The 16,361-nt window shown below is 41.0% G+C and overlaps 1 protein-coding gene across 1 annotated transcript in view; it reads right to left on the reverse strand.

Moving 5' to 3' along the window:
- Positions 1 to 16,361, reverse strand: part of LOC150079841 (tumor protein p53-inducible protein 11-like) — a 176,447-nt gene that overhangs the window by 137,228 nt on the left and 22,858 nt on the right. The window contains exon 2 of the mRNA XM_090382797.1: positions 8,679 to 8,851. Coding sequence (XP_090238923.1) covers positions 8,679 to 8,815 — 137 coding nt within the window. The 5' untranslated portion in view covers positions 8,816 to 8,851. The remainder of the gene's footprint in view (positions 1 to 8,678; positions 8,852 to 16,361) is intronic.

The raw sequence follows: 16,361 nt of genomic DNA on the forward strand, positions 1-16,361 counted from the left end.
CATGAAACCAAACTTGAAATAAGGACTGGATCATTTTAACTTTTTTTTGTGCATTCCATATTTCTCAATTTTTCTTTACAGATTGCCCAAAAAAATTTTCGATGGGATTAATGTCAGTGAATTACCAATCAAGACATGTCAGCTCTCGAAGAATGGCAAGGTGCAAGATCCTGCTGGAAGACACCTGTGTCCCTCAATGTGGGAATAACACGTATTTCCAAAATTCAAATATATTTTGTACTGTTCATCATTCCAAACAGGCCCCCAAATTAGACTGCAGTGGGACAACCTATTAGGACCCCCCCCTGCGATGCTGGTGCCATGCCTCTTCCTTTAGGCATGTTAACTGTTAACACCGACTCCAACTGGTCTGGGATCTTATGCAGAGCCATTGCACCCACAGTGCGATCCCCACCGTAGTGCACCCTAGCCCTGACTCTGTTCCCAACCAATCCCACATACGCTCCCCCCTTCCTCACCAAACGGAAGGAGGGGGAGGGTGTGTAGTCCGCTTTCACCTAGTGGACTATAGCCACAAAACTTTTACTGTTCTTGACACACCCCCACTGTGTGGAGGATGGGTTCCTTCCACAGAGGTGCCCTTTTATTCCCCCTAACTTCCTATTTCCAGATGGGCAGTCTTCCTATCATCCACCTTCCTACCTTCACTTCCCCTCCCTGCGCCTCCGTAGCCAGGTGGGAAGGAGCAGCAGTGCGTACCACACGCTCCTTGATTAGACCGGGGTTCGAGCCCGTCACCACCAAATATGGAGGATGCGGAAAGGTCAAGGGAATGACCACCGAATATTCCCAGAGCAATATGGCCTTAGTTGCTAATGCTTCTAAAAAAAAAAAAAAACCAAACAAACAAACTTCCCCTCCCCCCAACTCATCTTCTAGAACTCTTTTTTTTTTTCTTTTTTGTCCTCGGACCCTCGCTGGCAAGCTCAGGTGCAGACCAGGGTTGGCGCCTCCGTAGCCAGGTGGGCAGGAGAAGCAGTGCGTAGCACACGCTTCTTGATTAGACCGGGATTCGAGCCCGTGAACCACCAAATACGGAGGATGCGGAAGGGTCAGGGAATGACCACCGCATATCCCCGGAGCAATATGGCCTTGGTTGCTAATGCTCCTAAAAACCAAATAACAACAACAACAACAGACCAGGGTTCGATCTCTCCAGACACTATATCTATCTCAAACTATACCCGGCTGCCTCCTCGGGGCAAAAGACGGGCAATGTGGAGTCCAACTAGGGCTCTCAGAGGCTAAACGCCTAAGGAACAATATATCAATACAACCCAACACAACACTAAGCAGACCAACACCAAAACTTACACTATCTCTGGCATTTACCATTCCAACAACAAGAACAATGTCACAGAGTCCTTATGCTGAGAACGATCCCCAAAACATCTTTTTCACAGGATATTTAACCGCCTGTTTCTGTGCTTCACAGAAACCAGTTCCCCAGCTTGTTTTCGAATGTAACGACAGCGCGTACCTTGAACAACAAAGTGAGTCTCGTCGGAAAATAGTATTTTCTTCGATTGTTCAGTTGTCCCTCCAGAATATATTTCTTTGCCCAGTGCAATAGTTTTTTCTTCATATTCTCTGTTAGAAACTGTTTTGTTGGAGGTCACCTTGCCATTCGACCACCTTCTAAGAACCTGCGACGAACTGTCAAATCATGGACATTAATTCCAAGCCCTCTTGGGTAGCACAGTTGGTAGGATCGTCGTCCTTCCCACACCGGATGGAAGAGGCCTGAGTTCGATTCCCATCGATAACGGGAGGAATATATATGGGTCTTTTTCACAACGTGGATGAGTTAGTTGGTCTCAGACGAGAGTAGCATGGACGAAAAACCCGTAAACTCGGGTTTTTCGTCCAGCAAACAGAATATCGACCTCAGATAATATGCAATGTATGGACAATATACAAAGAGCAATATGGCCATAGTCGCTGATACTCCTAAAACCCTACAATAACAACAACAACATCAATTCCAACATTGGAAAGTTCTTTTTGAAAATCAAAACTTATTTTCTGTGGGACAATCTAGATTTTCTTAAAAGGATCGCATCATCTCTGACTAGTTTTTCGCTTCCTCAAACAGGTTCCTTTTCGCTTCAGCAACACCGACCGTCTCCTTCTTGAGTTGTAGCAACATTAGTACAAAACACCTTGCAATATGCAAATAACCAATTTATCCTTGGCTGCAATGCGATCTTTAAAAACATGGTACGAGATTTAAAACGTGCCGAAATAGCTCAGTTGGGACATCGTTAAACTAAAGGTCTCTGGTTCGATTCCAGGTTTCGGCAGTCGCGTTTTTATTTTTATATTATCCCTTGCGTTTTCAATGTTCCCAACGCGTTGCCTATCTCAACTTGTAGCTAAAATTGAACGAGAATCGTTGCTTACCAATGCCTTACTACTGCGCATGTCGACAACATTCATTATCAGCCATTTTCGTTCCACTGCAGAATGAAGGCCTCTCCAGCAACTTTCCAGTTCCTTCTGTTTCGTGCAATGGCCATTCATTTACTACCCACAAACTCATGAATTTCGTCTATCCATCTCCGCCGTTGTCTTCCAGGTTTTCTTCTAGCTCCTCTTGAGTACCATTGTGTTATTTTCTTAGTCCATCTGTCATCATGTCTTCGAGCTATGTGTCCTGCCCAAAACCATTTTAGTTCTATAGTTTTGATAAGAATGTCCTTTACTTGAGTTTGCTGCCTAATCCATGTGTTTCTCTTCTTATCTAACAGTCTGATTCCCAATATAATTCATACTGAAGAGCAATATCCCAGACAAACTGGGATATTGCTCTTGAGTATGTGACTATATTTCCTGAATGCTATGCATCCAAAATTTATTCTTCTCTTGATTTCCAGCCATTTATCATTATTACAGCTAATGACTTTTCCCAGATAAGTATATGAATCCACCTTTTCATTTACTGCTCCTTCAGTGATTATATCCCTTTCTGTGGCATACTTGTTCATCATTACTTTTGTTTCAGCCATATTCATCTTAGTCCAAAATCCTTACTAACTGATTAAGATTTTCCTCTAATTTTTCGGGATCGTGGCTTATGACCACAATGTCATCTGCAAATCGTAAATGGTTTAGGTACTCTCCATTCACATTGACTCCTTTCTGCGACCAGTCTAATCTTCTGAAAGCTTCCTCAACGGCAGCAGTAAACAGCATCGAAGATATTGTGTCTCCTTGTCGAACTCCTTTCTCAATTTTAAATTTGCTATTGTCCTTGTCTAGTCTAATAAAGGAGGTAGCGTTCTTATATATTTTCTACAAAATCATAATATATGGGGTATCTATGCCTTGTCTTTCCAATGCCCGAAACATTGCCTTATGCTGTATGGAGTCAAATGCCTTTTCATAATCTACAAATGCCAGGCATAATGGTGTTTTATATTCATTTGTTTTCTCCATTAGCTGTGATATTACGTGAAGGTGATCCATAGTTGAGAATCCTGTCCTAAAGCCAGCTTGCTCTTTCGGTTGATTCTCATCAAGTATTCTTTCTAATCTGTTAGTAATGACACTTGTGAACAACTTGTAGATGTGGGATAACAAGCTAATTGGTCTATAATTTCCAATTTCTGATTTATCTCCTTTCTTATGCAGCAAAACTATGATTGCATTATTCCACTGCTTAGGCATCACACTTTTTCTAATGCATTTTGTGAAGCGTCTTGCCAGTTTTTGTGTTATGTCTCTTCCTCCCAATTTTAACAACTCTACAGTAACTTCATCTTCCCCCGGGGCTTTCCGATTCTTCATTTTCTTCAATGCATGTTCTACCTCATCAGGAAGAATATCGGGTATGTCGTATGTGTTGCTAATTTGCAATCCATCTTCCCCACTGCTGGCATCATTTCCTCGATCCTCTATAGTAGTCTTCTGCTATTTGAATTATGCCTTCTCGGCTATTAATAAGTATACCATCGCTATTCTTCAGTTTCAGTATCATTTGTCTGTATTACTGCTCATGGCTGCTGATTTAAATCCTTTGTTTTCCCTTAATGCTTGTTCTACTTTTCTTGTGTTAAATCTTCTTATGTCCTCTCTGAGTCTCTTTCTAATGGCTTTGCATAACTCAGTATGCTCAGTTTTCTCCTTGTCAGTGTTTATCTTGCTCTTCATTTGTTGCCTTCGGTTCATCATAACAAGTGTTTCTTGACTAATTTTTTCTTCTTTCGATTTCTTTTTCCCTATAGGTTTCTTGGGCTTTATTATTTTCAGAAAGTTGTAATATTCCTCGTCGATATCTTGGTCCTGAGCAGTCTGCAGAAGCTCAAACTTGTTCTTAAGTTCCAGTACATACTGCTTTTTCTCCTCTTCTGTTATCTCAAAGACCTTTGTATTATTTACTCGAGTCAGTTTTCTCCTTTCCTTTCCTACATCTATATCAAGTGTACATCTTACCATTCTGTGATCACTTCCAACATTTACCTTATTCAGGACGGTAACATCAGGCCTGACGTAGCCCAGTGGTCAGGAGCGAGAGTGCATAGCACGCGTTCCTTGAGTAGACCGGGGTTCAAGCCCGTGACTAATAAATACGATAAATGTTTGTATTGATGATTTATTGTAAACTCTACTGACTTGGTTGTCCTGCTGGAGTATAAACAGGAAATTGCCAACCGGGCTAGCCAGGTAGGTAAAGTGCCTGCCTGCCTGGCAACCCAAAGGTCGCGGGTTCGATTCCGGCCTCGGGCTGGATATCACGATGGTGCCAGACCAACCGGTTGGTTGGATATCCCGGCCATGATACACGAAGGAAGCAAGAAAAAAACTGGTTCCTTCGTGTATTGATCACATCATACAAAATAAAATATAAATAAACAGGATATTTATTATTTATTCACAATATATTTTCTGTAAGTGAGGATGAAGTAGATTTCATTAGTTGTTAATCCATTTGGACTCTTCCATGCATGTCCACTTTCTGTTCACCCTTTTCTTGAAAAAGTGTTCATTACTGACACTCCTTGAGATTCTGCAAATTCCACAAGCCTTTCATCAATTCCAAAATTTCCTCTAGTTCCCCTTTCTGCGCTGTTTTGTCTTTTTCCAACCTTAGCATTGAAGTCCCCCACAATAATAGCGTAGTGGGTTTTCTGCTCATCTAGAAGACTCTCAATTTCAGTGTACATTTCTTCAACATCTTCATCATCATGGCTCGATGTTGGTGCATAAATCATTATAACCTTTAGCTTGTACTTCTTAGAAATCTTAAGTATTAGTCTTGACACCCTTGGTGATGTACTTTTGAACTCCAAAATGTTGTTTTTTAAATCTTTATGGACCAGAAACCCAACTCCACCTTCACTCCTTTCACTGTTTCCATTGGTGTACAGCAGATTTCCACTTGATAAACTTATAAGTAATTCATTTCTTCTTCTTGTTTTAGCCAAACCGATGATATTCCAATTCACATTTTCTAATTCCTTTTCCAGCTCTAATATCCTGTCTTCACCGATGAGCGATCTTACGTTATAACAGGCCAAGTTCAGTTTCCGTGCATGGCAGCCTGGTCGTACCCAGAGATTCTTAGCACCCTCTGCTTCCACTCTGATCCTCTCGCTGCCATAAGAGGGGGAGTGAAATCCACTGGGGACCGAGGGCCATTTGTTTCGTCTTACTGTCATGTGCTGCAGGGTTTGGTCTTTTCCTCTTCATGTTGACCAGGCGTCTTGAAGAAAACCATTCTACACGTTCGTTGCCACCTAAGTGACGTAACAGGGCTTACCATCGAGAAGGTGTGATGAGTAGATTTTAGGGAGGCAGGCCAACCGGACTTCTCCTAAGTCTTCTGTAATAGAAAGATATTGGATCAATCAGTGTTTTCGACTGAGTGTCTGATAACACAGAGAATACCTGTTCCCTCTAAGCCCCACATATCGTGCTGTAACTTGTTTTTTTTTCCTGATTGATTGACCAAATTTATTTATTTATTTTATTTATTTATTAAATCCGTTTATTGCTCTGCTCAAGAGCTACCCCTGGACAGCAGTAAGAAAGGGGGGGGGGGAGGTGATATGCAATTCTGACAGATGGTTTTGATAGTGACAATGCGCCGGATCATTCCTGTCGCAGTGAGAGTTTTTCACGAAAAACAAGATCACACCACTAAAGGACCCGCCTTATTCGCCCGATCTGACGCCGTGCGACTTTTTTCTGTTCCCAAAATTTAAAATCCACCTCAAAGGAAAACGATTTGAGGACTTCGCAAGCGTTCATAAGAACACAACGCGGCAATGGAAATCGCGAATGAAGCGCTGCATAGGCGAGGCTAGAGAGTACTTTGAAGGGATGAACATTGAAATTGTTGCTGTTTCATTTTTAACATAGCTTCGCATTTTTAAAAACCTCTAAACGGTTAGAAAGGCCTCTATCAGTCAGGAAACCAACTTCTATGCAGACGTTTTGATTTCTGATAGCAACAAAATGAGGTTTGTTTGAAGATAGCTGTGGAAACGGGTTAGCTTTGGAATCTTCCATGGAAAATATCACAACAGATGACAGTCCTTGCTTCGGGTTTAACCAAAGTCTATGAATTCCCAGGGAACCATTTACGAATCCAGGCCAATCTCTGCAAATTATGAGTTTTGGGGTATGGCTAAATATTATGAATAAATAACACTTATGAATAAATTTCTCTAGTTTTGCAAATTTAAAGATTTCCTGAAGGTTACTTGACGAAGATGAATAAGTTCATTTGTAGATTCTTCACAAAAATAGAAAAAAATCGTGTCAATGGCCTGCTGAGTGGAGCTAGTTCACAACAGACGATCAAATCTGCCTATAAATTTCAAGGTATGATGGTAAGGTTAGATGACCCATAAATAACGTTCTCCAGATATAAACACCGCTATCAAATCGGAAAATCTGTGAAACGTGCTTCGTCATTCCATAACTTAGCTCTCCAACATTCCAGGACCAATTACAATGTGTTGTGCACCAGGCAAGTCAATTCTGCGCACTACTTGGTTGATGTTTGTTTGCTGTCTGCAACTCGGTGAAATCTGATGTTATGCAACTCCCTACGTATCGTCCTTGTCCTCAGCTCAGTTCCCGTAGTCTGCTGAATAACTGGTTGATAGTATTCGATAAAGGCTGATGGTATCTATATAAAGCAGCCATTCTGAACGATATCTACTCTCATTCTGCCAATTTTGGCTGTCTATCCGACCCTTTTACATTTGGTGATTACATTAGTCACCAATGAGCCACAGTACTGCAGTTTTTCTGCAATGGCACGAGCACACAGTACTAATCTCGACTCGTCTGTATTTCGTTCGTCTGCTTAGCTGGAGCGTGAACTCAGTTCTTTTTATGCCTATTCCCGACATGCATGGCGGGTATGGTTCACTTTTTCCAACTCACGGAGGATGTACCAATACTTCTGGCAATGTCGTGTACGTTCCATCCAAGTTTTCTGGAAGAAGCGGCTATACTATAATAATGGAAGCATCCTCAGATTCGGATGAGGATCCAGAATATTGAAAATAGGTAAATATGTACCTTTACGCAAAGAGGATTCCAAGTGTGATCCGGGCATTTTTAAACAGACTTCTGTAGCAGAAAAAAATGTGGAATCTATGATTTAGGATGCAATATAGATCCCATGAAAAGAAATGACATTATAAGAAGATTGCAACATCGTTTTCTTAAGGGAAGAACGTTGTTAACGAATTGACCTACATTTCGGATTTGGATCTAGGATTAAAGTGGGATAATTGCTTTACATTTTCGCACCACTTCGTGCCCTGGTGGGTAATTGGGAGAATCGCCGTCCTCCCTACACCGGGTGGAAAAGACTTCAGTTCGGGTCTCGTCGATGAAGGTAAGAATTTCTATGAGCCTTTTTCTTGAGTTTGTCGGTCTCAGTCGAGGGTAGCGTGGTTTTTTCTCCCGGAAACTCTTCTTCCTGATTAACTTATCAGGAAGACGAGCACTGGAACACGCCTTGAAACGTGCGCACTCTTCCAGTATCTCGAATATGGTCCTCAGCCCCTGAAAAATAAACAAAAGCTTTTTTTAGAGCTAAAATGTTGACCACCATCTTAAGGATTTTTTTTTTTTTTTCTGACTTTGAAATTGTCCCTTTGACCAACAGAACTGCAACAAGGGACCACAGGCTAGTAAAATGAACTCGCCAAAAGCCAACCTATTGATTAATAGTCACCAAAGCACAGGTAGACACCGCCCTGACAACAGTCCATCATTAAGCGTCAAGAAGCTCTCCACGCCAACTTAACAGCCCAAGTAGATTTTTTCTCGCCAATACTAGTAAAATATTAACACTCTAGAAGAGACTCAAAAAAACTTGGATCAGACATTGCGCAGAGAAGACAAATCTGTAGAGACATGAATATTCCTTTATAAGTACAAAACCATTCAGAATTTTTCTGCCACTCTGAATTATATACAAAATTTGGCATCCGCCAAAAATTCCAGCTGCTAGTATAGGGGGAAGTCAAATGAAAATATTTCGATTGTCGAAATCAAAAGGAAATCAAATGTTCCCTAATGCTTCAATAGGGAACGCTGGCTGTCATCTAAACATGGGGAAAATCGATTTCGGAATCACTTTGAGCGTTACTTATACCACAAAAGTACCTGGATAAGATGGGATCACTTACCTGTATGGAATTGGTGTAGGTTCATCGAGGGTATCCTTGGATGGCGTTTCTTCTGTGTTCTCAACAGTTATCCCACTGATGTTATTCAATGGCAACAAGTCTTGATTATCATTCATGTCCACACTGTCTACCTCCATTGTGTATCCGATGCAGGTCAAAAGTGTTCAAGGAACCTGTGTGATAGAAACGATTGTGGATGAAATTTTCTGTCTTTAATAAGAATAATAATGAAACTGTAATGATTAACCTACACTCACTGGCCAAAAAATTAAAAACGTTTTGCAACTGGGTTCAACAGATAATTAAACATATGGTATGCAAATGTTAGTGAGACATGGTATGATCGCAAGTTCCTTGGTATCGTATAAATACTGTAACCTTTCCTGAGCTTCTTAGTCGATCTACTCATAACGAAAACAGGCGATCTTTCCGATTTTAAGAAAAATATTATTGCTGGAGCAAGTTTAGCAGGATTCACCATTGTGGAAATAAAGGAAATCACAGGAGTGTCGAAAGAAATCATCTCAAAAGAATTATTAGTGGAGGACAAAGAAGGATGCAGCTCTAAAAGGAAACAAATCCGGCAAAGAGTTGGTACTCCAAGAATAATAATGCAGAAATTTAAAGAAAATTGTGCGACACGACAGGAGGTGAGGTGTGCAGTAGATAATTGAAAATTTTTGATTTAGGAAAGGAAAGACCCATTTCTAACCGAACTATGCGGAGTTGAATATGTGATAGCTGTGTGCCTAAATGAAAACCACTTCTTTCTGTAAAAAAACGAAAGATTCGACTGGAGTAGTGCCGGAAACGCAGTGGAACAGTAGAAAAAGATCATGGAGTCTAACGAGTTTCGATTTACATTTATGTTTGCACCAGTGGCAGGGATGAAAGTATGTGGGTGAACCTCGTGAAAGCCATGCATCCAGACTGTCTCGTGTCCACCATTCAAGCGGCTGGAAGTGATATCATGGCATAGAGTACGTTCTATTAGCGCGAACTGGGTTCACTGACACCGTTAGAAGGTCATGTGACCTCTAATGAACTTAGATGAAAGAACTTCTGTCGTATCAGACCAACTTCACCCCGGAATGCTTCATTTTTACCCTGATTGTGATGGATTCTTTCATGACGACAATGCAACTATCTATCATAAAAAAAACTTGTGTCTGAATGGTTCTAAGATCATTCCCAAGTTTTCCAACATCTACTCTGGCAGACTAATCCTGCAGATCGGAATCAAAATAAGAATGTATGGTATATGTTGGAAAGGGCATTTCTGCTTCGGAGTTCTCTACCGACCACAATGCATGTATTGTGGTATGAATTCCACAATTCGTGGAATCCATAGTACTGCTTGCACGGGCTGTAATTCTGGCAAGAGGTGTCCGTGCTAGGTAGGCTTCTAATGCCCTCGTGAGTAACACAGTTGGTTGGATAGCCGTTGTCCACGCACCGGATGGAATAAATCTGAGTTCGAGTCCGGTCGATTATGTGAGAAATTTTTACGGACCTTTTTCACAACGTAGCTGAGTTAGTCAGTCTCAGGCGAGGGTAGCATGGTTTTTGCTCCAGGCAACTTGGGTTTTTCGTCCAGCAAATAGAAAACCGACTTCAGAACACACGCAATTTACAGACAATATACACGAAACAACATGGCCTTAGTCATTGATGCTCCTAAAACCCTACAAAAAGAGAGGCTTCTAATTTTTTAACCAGTGAGTGCATATCAAAAACTGATTAAAGTAGTCAACTTGAAATTTGAATCATTACCACAAGGAAATTTATTCTCGGCAATTTCATTCAAATAATTTCGATAATTAAAACAAGAAATCTCAGTGATCCAGAATTACAAAATCATGAATTCCATATTTTTAAATAATTTAAAAATTACTTTGCAGATAACGAATTTTAAAAATACTGGGTTGCAGCTAATTTCAACCAACTGATGGCTTCTTTGGAATAGCGTATTAACATATTCAGAGACGGTAGATAGAACCACAGAAAAAAGGTATCGATTGGCTTGTTAAAAATGACGTCTGAGAGGTAAAAAAATTCTACATCCTAATCAGTTGGATGGGGCTATAAATAAATCTTCGATTCAATATCGCAGAGGTACAGTAACCACCAGGACGTCAAATATGTTAGAAAGAAACGTATCGGTCAGTGTCAAAGCAAGGGATGCGGAAGTAATAGTTCAGCTAGCTCAGATAATGGCGAAGCCGGAGGTAGCCTTACTTATGCAAAATCCGAGCAATAAAGTGTCGTAGGGGTCCATCTAGGTTATTAGTCACAAGTCAAGAATGACTGGAAGCTTAGTGTATAAAAAGAAAAAAAAAATCAAGCCCATTTAAACAAATCCTTTTAGGAAGCACATATTAGACTTGCGTTTCACTCTTTCCTTTCTTTGCATCTTTTAGTGCAAGCAGTAAACTTTAATAATAAGATTATCAAACTGAGATCTTGCAAGGATAGTAGCAGCTTCTCAGGATGTATAATTTCTCGTTATATGTTTTTTTTCAGAGGAAATATCAAAGCACAAACGTGCTGTATTCCGTAACAGTACTTGTATATTTATTATATACACTATATTTCCAAAGGTAAGTGAACACTTGCATGTTCCAAAGAACCTTTTATTTTGATAAATATTTAATTCCTCGTTCAATGCAGCTGCTGACTGCGAGAATGTTGGTCTCTCCCAAAGTCAGTTTATCTCCAAGGTGTTCAATGGAGTTAAGGTCAGAACACTGGGAGAGCCAATAAACCTTACCCTCGTGGGTAGAATTGCCGTCCTCCCCACACCGGGTGGAAAAGACTTAAGTTTGAGTCTCGTCGATGACGTGAGGAATTTATGGGCCTTTCTGACAACGTGTCTGAGTTAGTCAGTCTCAGATGAGTGTATAAGGTTTTATAATGATGAGGGTAGAATTTTTTTCAGCCTGGACTGTACTTGTTAACAGGAGAGACTGCTTCTACAGGGATGGGATACACTTAAATAGAAAGGGTGCAAGAATATTTGCCGATGCTATCGAGGCAGTGTTAGGTGGGTCGGAAAACTGCTAGCTTGGGGGGAGACAAAGACCAATAGATTGACAGTAGCCACTGGCAGAGGTGAAAGAGATTCTTGCACTGCTTCTATTAGAATGAGCAGAAGCCTGAAAAACAAGATGCATGGTATTTCAGAGACTGCTGGGAGACACTGCGGTACAAGTAAACACATGGGTTGTGTTAGGGTAGCTAAGAATAGAAACAGGTGCAGGTATACTTGCGTGTACACCAATGCTAGGAGTTTAGTAAATTAATTTGATGAATTTGAGGTATTGCTCAAAACATCAAAGGCAGATATTGTTGGGATATCAGAGACGTGGTGTCACACAGATATAAGGGATGCAGAACTGCAATTTGGGGAGTACAACGTCTACAGAAAGGATAGACAGGATAGGAAGGGGGAGGGGTTATGCTATTAGTTAAGAAACACATAAAAACCAAGGAAGTGAAGCCAGTCGACATCGCTGGACAGTGCAGTGTCGAGTCAGTTTGGTGTGACATAATCATTGGGAGATCAAAATTGAGAGTAGGAGTGTGCTATAGGCCTAATGACTCTGATGAGTATAAGGAACTGTACAGCGAAATAGAGTGGGCCAGTAAATCAGAGTGTCTTATAATGGGAGATTTTAATTTCCCAGATATTGACTGGAATTTGGGGGCTGGTTACTCACACACTAGCAGGGCTTTTGTGGATTTATTGGATGATTGTTTTCTACATCAGCATGTTCGGGAGGCAACTAGAGGGGGTAATACTCTTGATTTGATTATCGGCAGTGATTCTTCATGCATTAAGAATCTGCAGATAAATGAACCACTAGGTGGCAGTGATCACAGTGTGCTCAAGTGGGATTTACTCAAAGAGGTAACTACCATCAGGGGTAAAGGGGAAGGGTTATTGCTTCCGTAAAGGCGACTACGATGGACTGAGACAGTATTTAAATTCTATACAGTGGGACCAACTGATGATGTTACCAACAGCAAATTCAAAATGGGAAGCATTCAAAGAACTTATCTTGGAAGCTACTAGGCTTTACATACCAACTAAGAAATATTGTTCAAGGTTTAGGCCAAAATGGATGTCAGATGAACTAATGAGACATATGGCAGAGAAGAAAAATGCAGGATACATACAAATTAACACATGACACAGAAGCCTATGATAGATACAAGTTGATATGCAACCAAGTTACAAAGGAGGTTAGGCAGGCGAAGGCAGATTACGAGAAATCCTTGGCAAGGGATGCAAAGAAAAACAGCAAAGAGTTCTTTACTTATGTAAACTCTAGAAGGAAGGGGATGAATCAGATAGGTCCATTTGATATTGATGGGTCAAGTGTTGATGATCCTGCTCAGGTAGCTAACAAACTAAATGAATATTTTGCATTGACATTCACACATGAGGAGTTATTCAGCGAGGGGAATGCCAGAGGTGTATTCAACTCTAGCAGTAAGCTACAGAATCTTGAAATAACTGGGAGTAAAGTGGAGGAGAAACTGTTGAAGATAAACACAAGAAAGGCACCTGGGGTGGATGGGATCTATCCAGTTATATTAAAGGAGGCAGCAAAGGAAGTAAGCAAACCCTTAGCCATAATTATGAGAGCTTCCTTGGACTCAGGGGAGGTACCCATAGACTGGAAATGTGCAAATGTGACCCCAATTCACAAAGGAGGATCAAAGGCTGACACAAGTAATTATAGACCTGTGAGCTTAACTTCTGTTCCAGGAAAATTAATGGAGGCACTGGTTAAAGAAGCACTGCAGGATCATTTAGACAAGACTTCAGTTATAGCTCAGACACAGCATGGTTTTGTTAAGGGGAAGTCTTGCCTGACCAACTTGATTGGATACTATGATGCAGTCACAAAAGAACTGGATGCAGGGAATAACTTTGATATTATATACTTGGATCTTAGAAAGGCTTTTGATACTGTTGCACATGGAAGACTGCTACACAAATTGGAGCAGTGTGACATTGGAGGCAAATTGCTGCTATGGATAAAGGGGTGGTTGAGGGGGAGAAGGCAGAGAGTGGTATTCAATTAACACTGCTCATCGTGGACTGATGTTATTAGTGGAGTCCCTCAGGGCTCAGTGTTGGGTCCATTATTGTTTTCTGTATTTATAAATGATATTGATGATGGTATATCGGGCTTAATGTCCAAGTTTGCAGACGATACAAAGGTTGGCAGGGTTGTCAAGGACACTACTGACACTATGCTGCTGCAACAGGATCTGGAAAGGTTGAGCAGATGGGCTGAGAGGTGGCAAATGAAGTTTAACATTGACAAATGTAAAGTACTACACATGGGAAACAGCAACCCCAGAGCAACGTATCAACTCTTGGTACTACACTGACAGTGGTAGAGAATGAAAGGGACTTGGGGGTGGTTGTGCAGGCAGATATGAAGTTCTCTGAGCAGTGCAGACGGGCTGCAAGAGTAGCTCATGGAGTATTGTCAATGATATACAGGAATTTTTCCAGCAGGGATAAGGAGGTGATTATTCCATTGTATAAGGCGATGGTCAGGCCACACCTAGAGTACTGTATACAGGTCTGGAGGCCTCATTTCAAGAAGGATGTAGAGCTGCTGGAACGAGTACAGAGAAGGGCAACAAGATTAGTGAATGGAACAAAGGGGTGCTCTTACGAAGAAAGGCTTAAGTTTTGCAAATTACAGTGTCTGGAGACTAGGCACCAGCGAGGTGATCTGATAGAGGTGTATAAAGCCTTGAATGGTTTAAGCATGCTCAATGCTGATGGGATTCTTCCTCTAGCTCAGAAATATCACCTGAGAGGGCATAAATTCAAATTGAGGAAAGACAGATGTAGGGTAGACGTGCGGAAATTTGCCTTTAGCCAGCGGGTGGTTGGTTGGTGGAACAGACTTCCATCCCTTGTGGTGGAGGTTGATAGATTAAATAAGTTTAAGGCTCAGCTGGACAGGTATTTTGAACGAACAGAGGGGTGAAGTGGAAGTGGATTTTTTTTTTTTTTTTTTTTTTTGGCTGATGCTGCATAAGCTTGCTTTCTTGCATCAAATGCCTCTACTAATGCTAATGCTAATGCTAAGCCGGAGGTAGCCTTACTTATCCAAAATCCGAGCAATAAAGTGTCGTAGGGGTCCATCTAGGTTATTAGTCACAAGTCAAGAATGACTGGAAGCTTAGTGTATAAAAAGAAAAAAAAAATCAAGCCCATTTAAACAAATCCTTTTAGGAAGCACATATTAGACTAGCGTTTCACTCTTTCCTTTCTTTGCATCTTTTAGTGCAAGCAGTAAACTTTAATAATAAGATTATCAAACTGAGATCTTGCAAGGATAGTAGCAGCTTCTCAGGATGTATAATTTCTCGTTATATGTTTTTTTTCAGAGGAAATATCAAAGCACAAACGTGCTGTATTCCGTAACAGTACTTGTATATTTATTATATACACTATATTTCCAAAGGTAAGTGAACACTTGCATGTTCCAAAGATCCTTTTATTTTGATAAATATTTAATTCCTCGTTCAATGCAGCTGCTGACTGCGAGAATGTTGGTCTCTCCCAAAGTCAGTTTATCTCCAAGGTGTTCAATGGAGTTAAGGTCAGAACACTGGGAGAGCCAATAAACCTTACCCTCGTGGGTAGAATTGCCGTCCTCCCCACACCGGGTGGAAAAGACTTAAGTTTGAGTCTCGTCGATGACGTGAGGAATTTATGGGCCTTTCTGACAACGTGTCTGAGTTAGTCAGTCTCAGATGAGTGTATAATGTTTTTTTCTCCAGGAAACGTGAGTTTTTCATCCAGTAAACAGAAACTCTACCACAGAACATACGCAATTTACAGACATATATACGGAGCAATGTGGCCCTAGTTGCTGATGCTACTAAAACCCTACAACAACCAATGAACCTTTAGCAAACCCGTGTCTTTAAACAAAGATTTAGTGCACTGTCATGCTTAAAGAGAAATGTCCCTCCGCATATTGCTACCACAGTGTAGGAAGAGTGGAATTGTCAACAATGCCAATGTACTGCACAACACTGTTCCAGGAACGACCAATGATCCAAGCCTAAACGAGAAACCCAATTGGTGTCCGCACCTCCATCAAAGATGCACTCTGGAAAATAATGTTCTACAGGTATCGGCCAGATAAAATCCAACGGCCATCTTTCTACAGATATCGGCCAGATAAAAACCGACAGCCATCGTTAAATCATGTAAAGTGATTCCTCACTCCTCATAATAAAGCTTTCAAATTCCAGAGGCCAATTACATGTATTGTGCATTGCATAATTAATAAACTGCAGCTCTATAAGTAGAGACATGGCATCCGTAAAATCCGATGCCATGCCACCACTTATTTTCACAACGTGGCTGAGTTAGTCGGTCTCAGAAATTGGCATAAGGGCACTCAGAAGAGCGCCCTTGTGTCAATTTCTGTTTCTCAGCATTTCTATCTGTTCTCTCGTCAGCCATCGTTGATCGAGGGTTTTCTAGTTTTGCTACAACGGCAGAATGGATTGATTGCAAACATGGTATTCTATGATAACTCCCCGTTGAAAGTCCCTAAGCTCGACGCCTTGACCCATCTACTGTATTTCGTTGATCTGCTTTTATTCTAAGCGCAATTGGTTTTATAAGAATTC

Source organism: Mastigoproctus giganteus, chromosome 10 (genome assembly GCF_048544385.1).
Source record: "Mastigoproctus giganteus isolate SK-2022 chromosome 10, ASM4854438v1, whole genome shotgun sequence".
NCBI lineage: Eukaryota > Metazoa > Arthropoda > Arachnida > Uropygi > Thelyphonidae > Mastigoproctus > Mastigoproctus giganteus.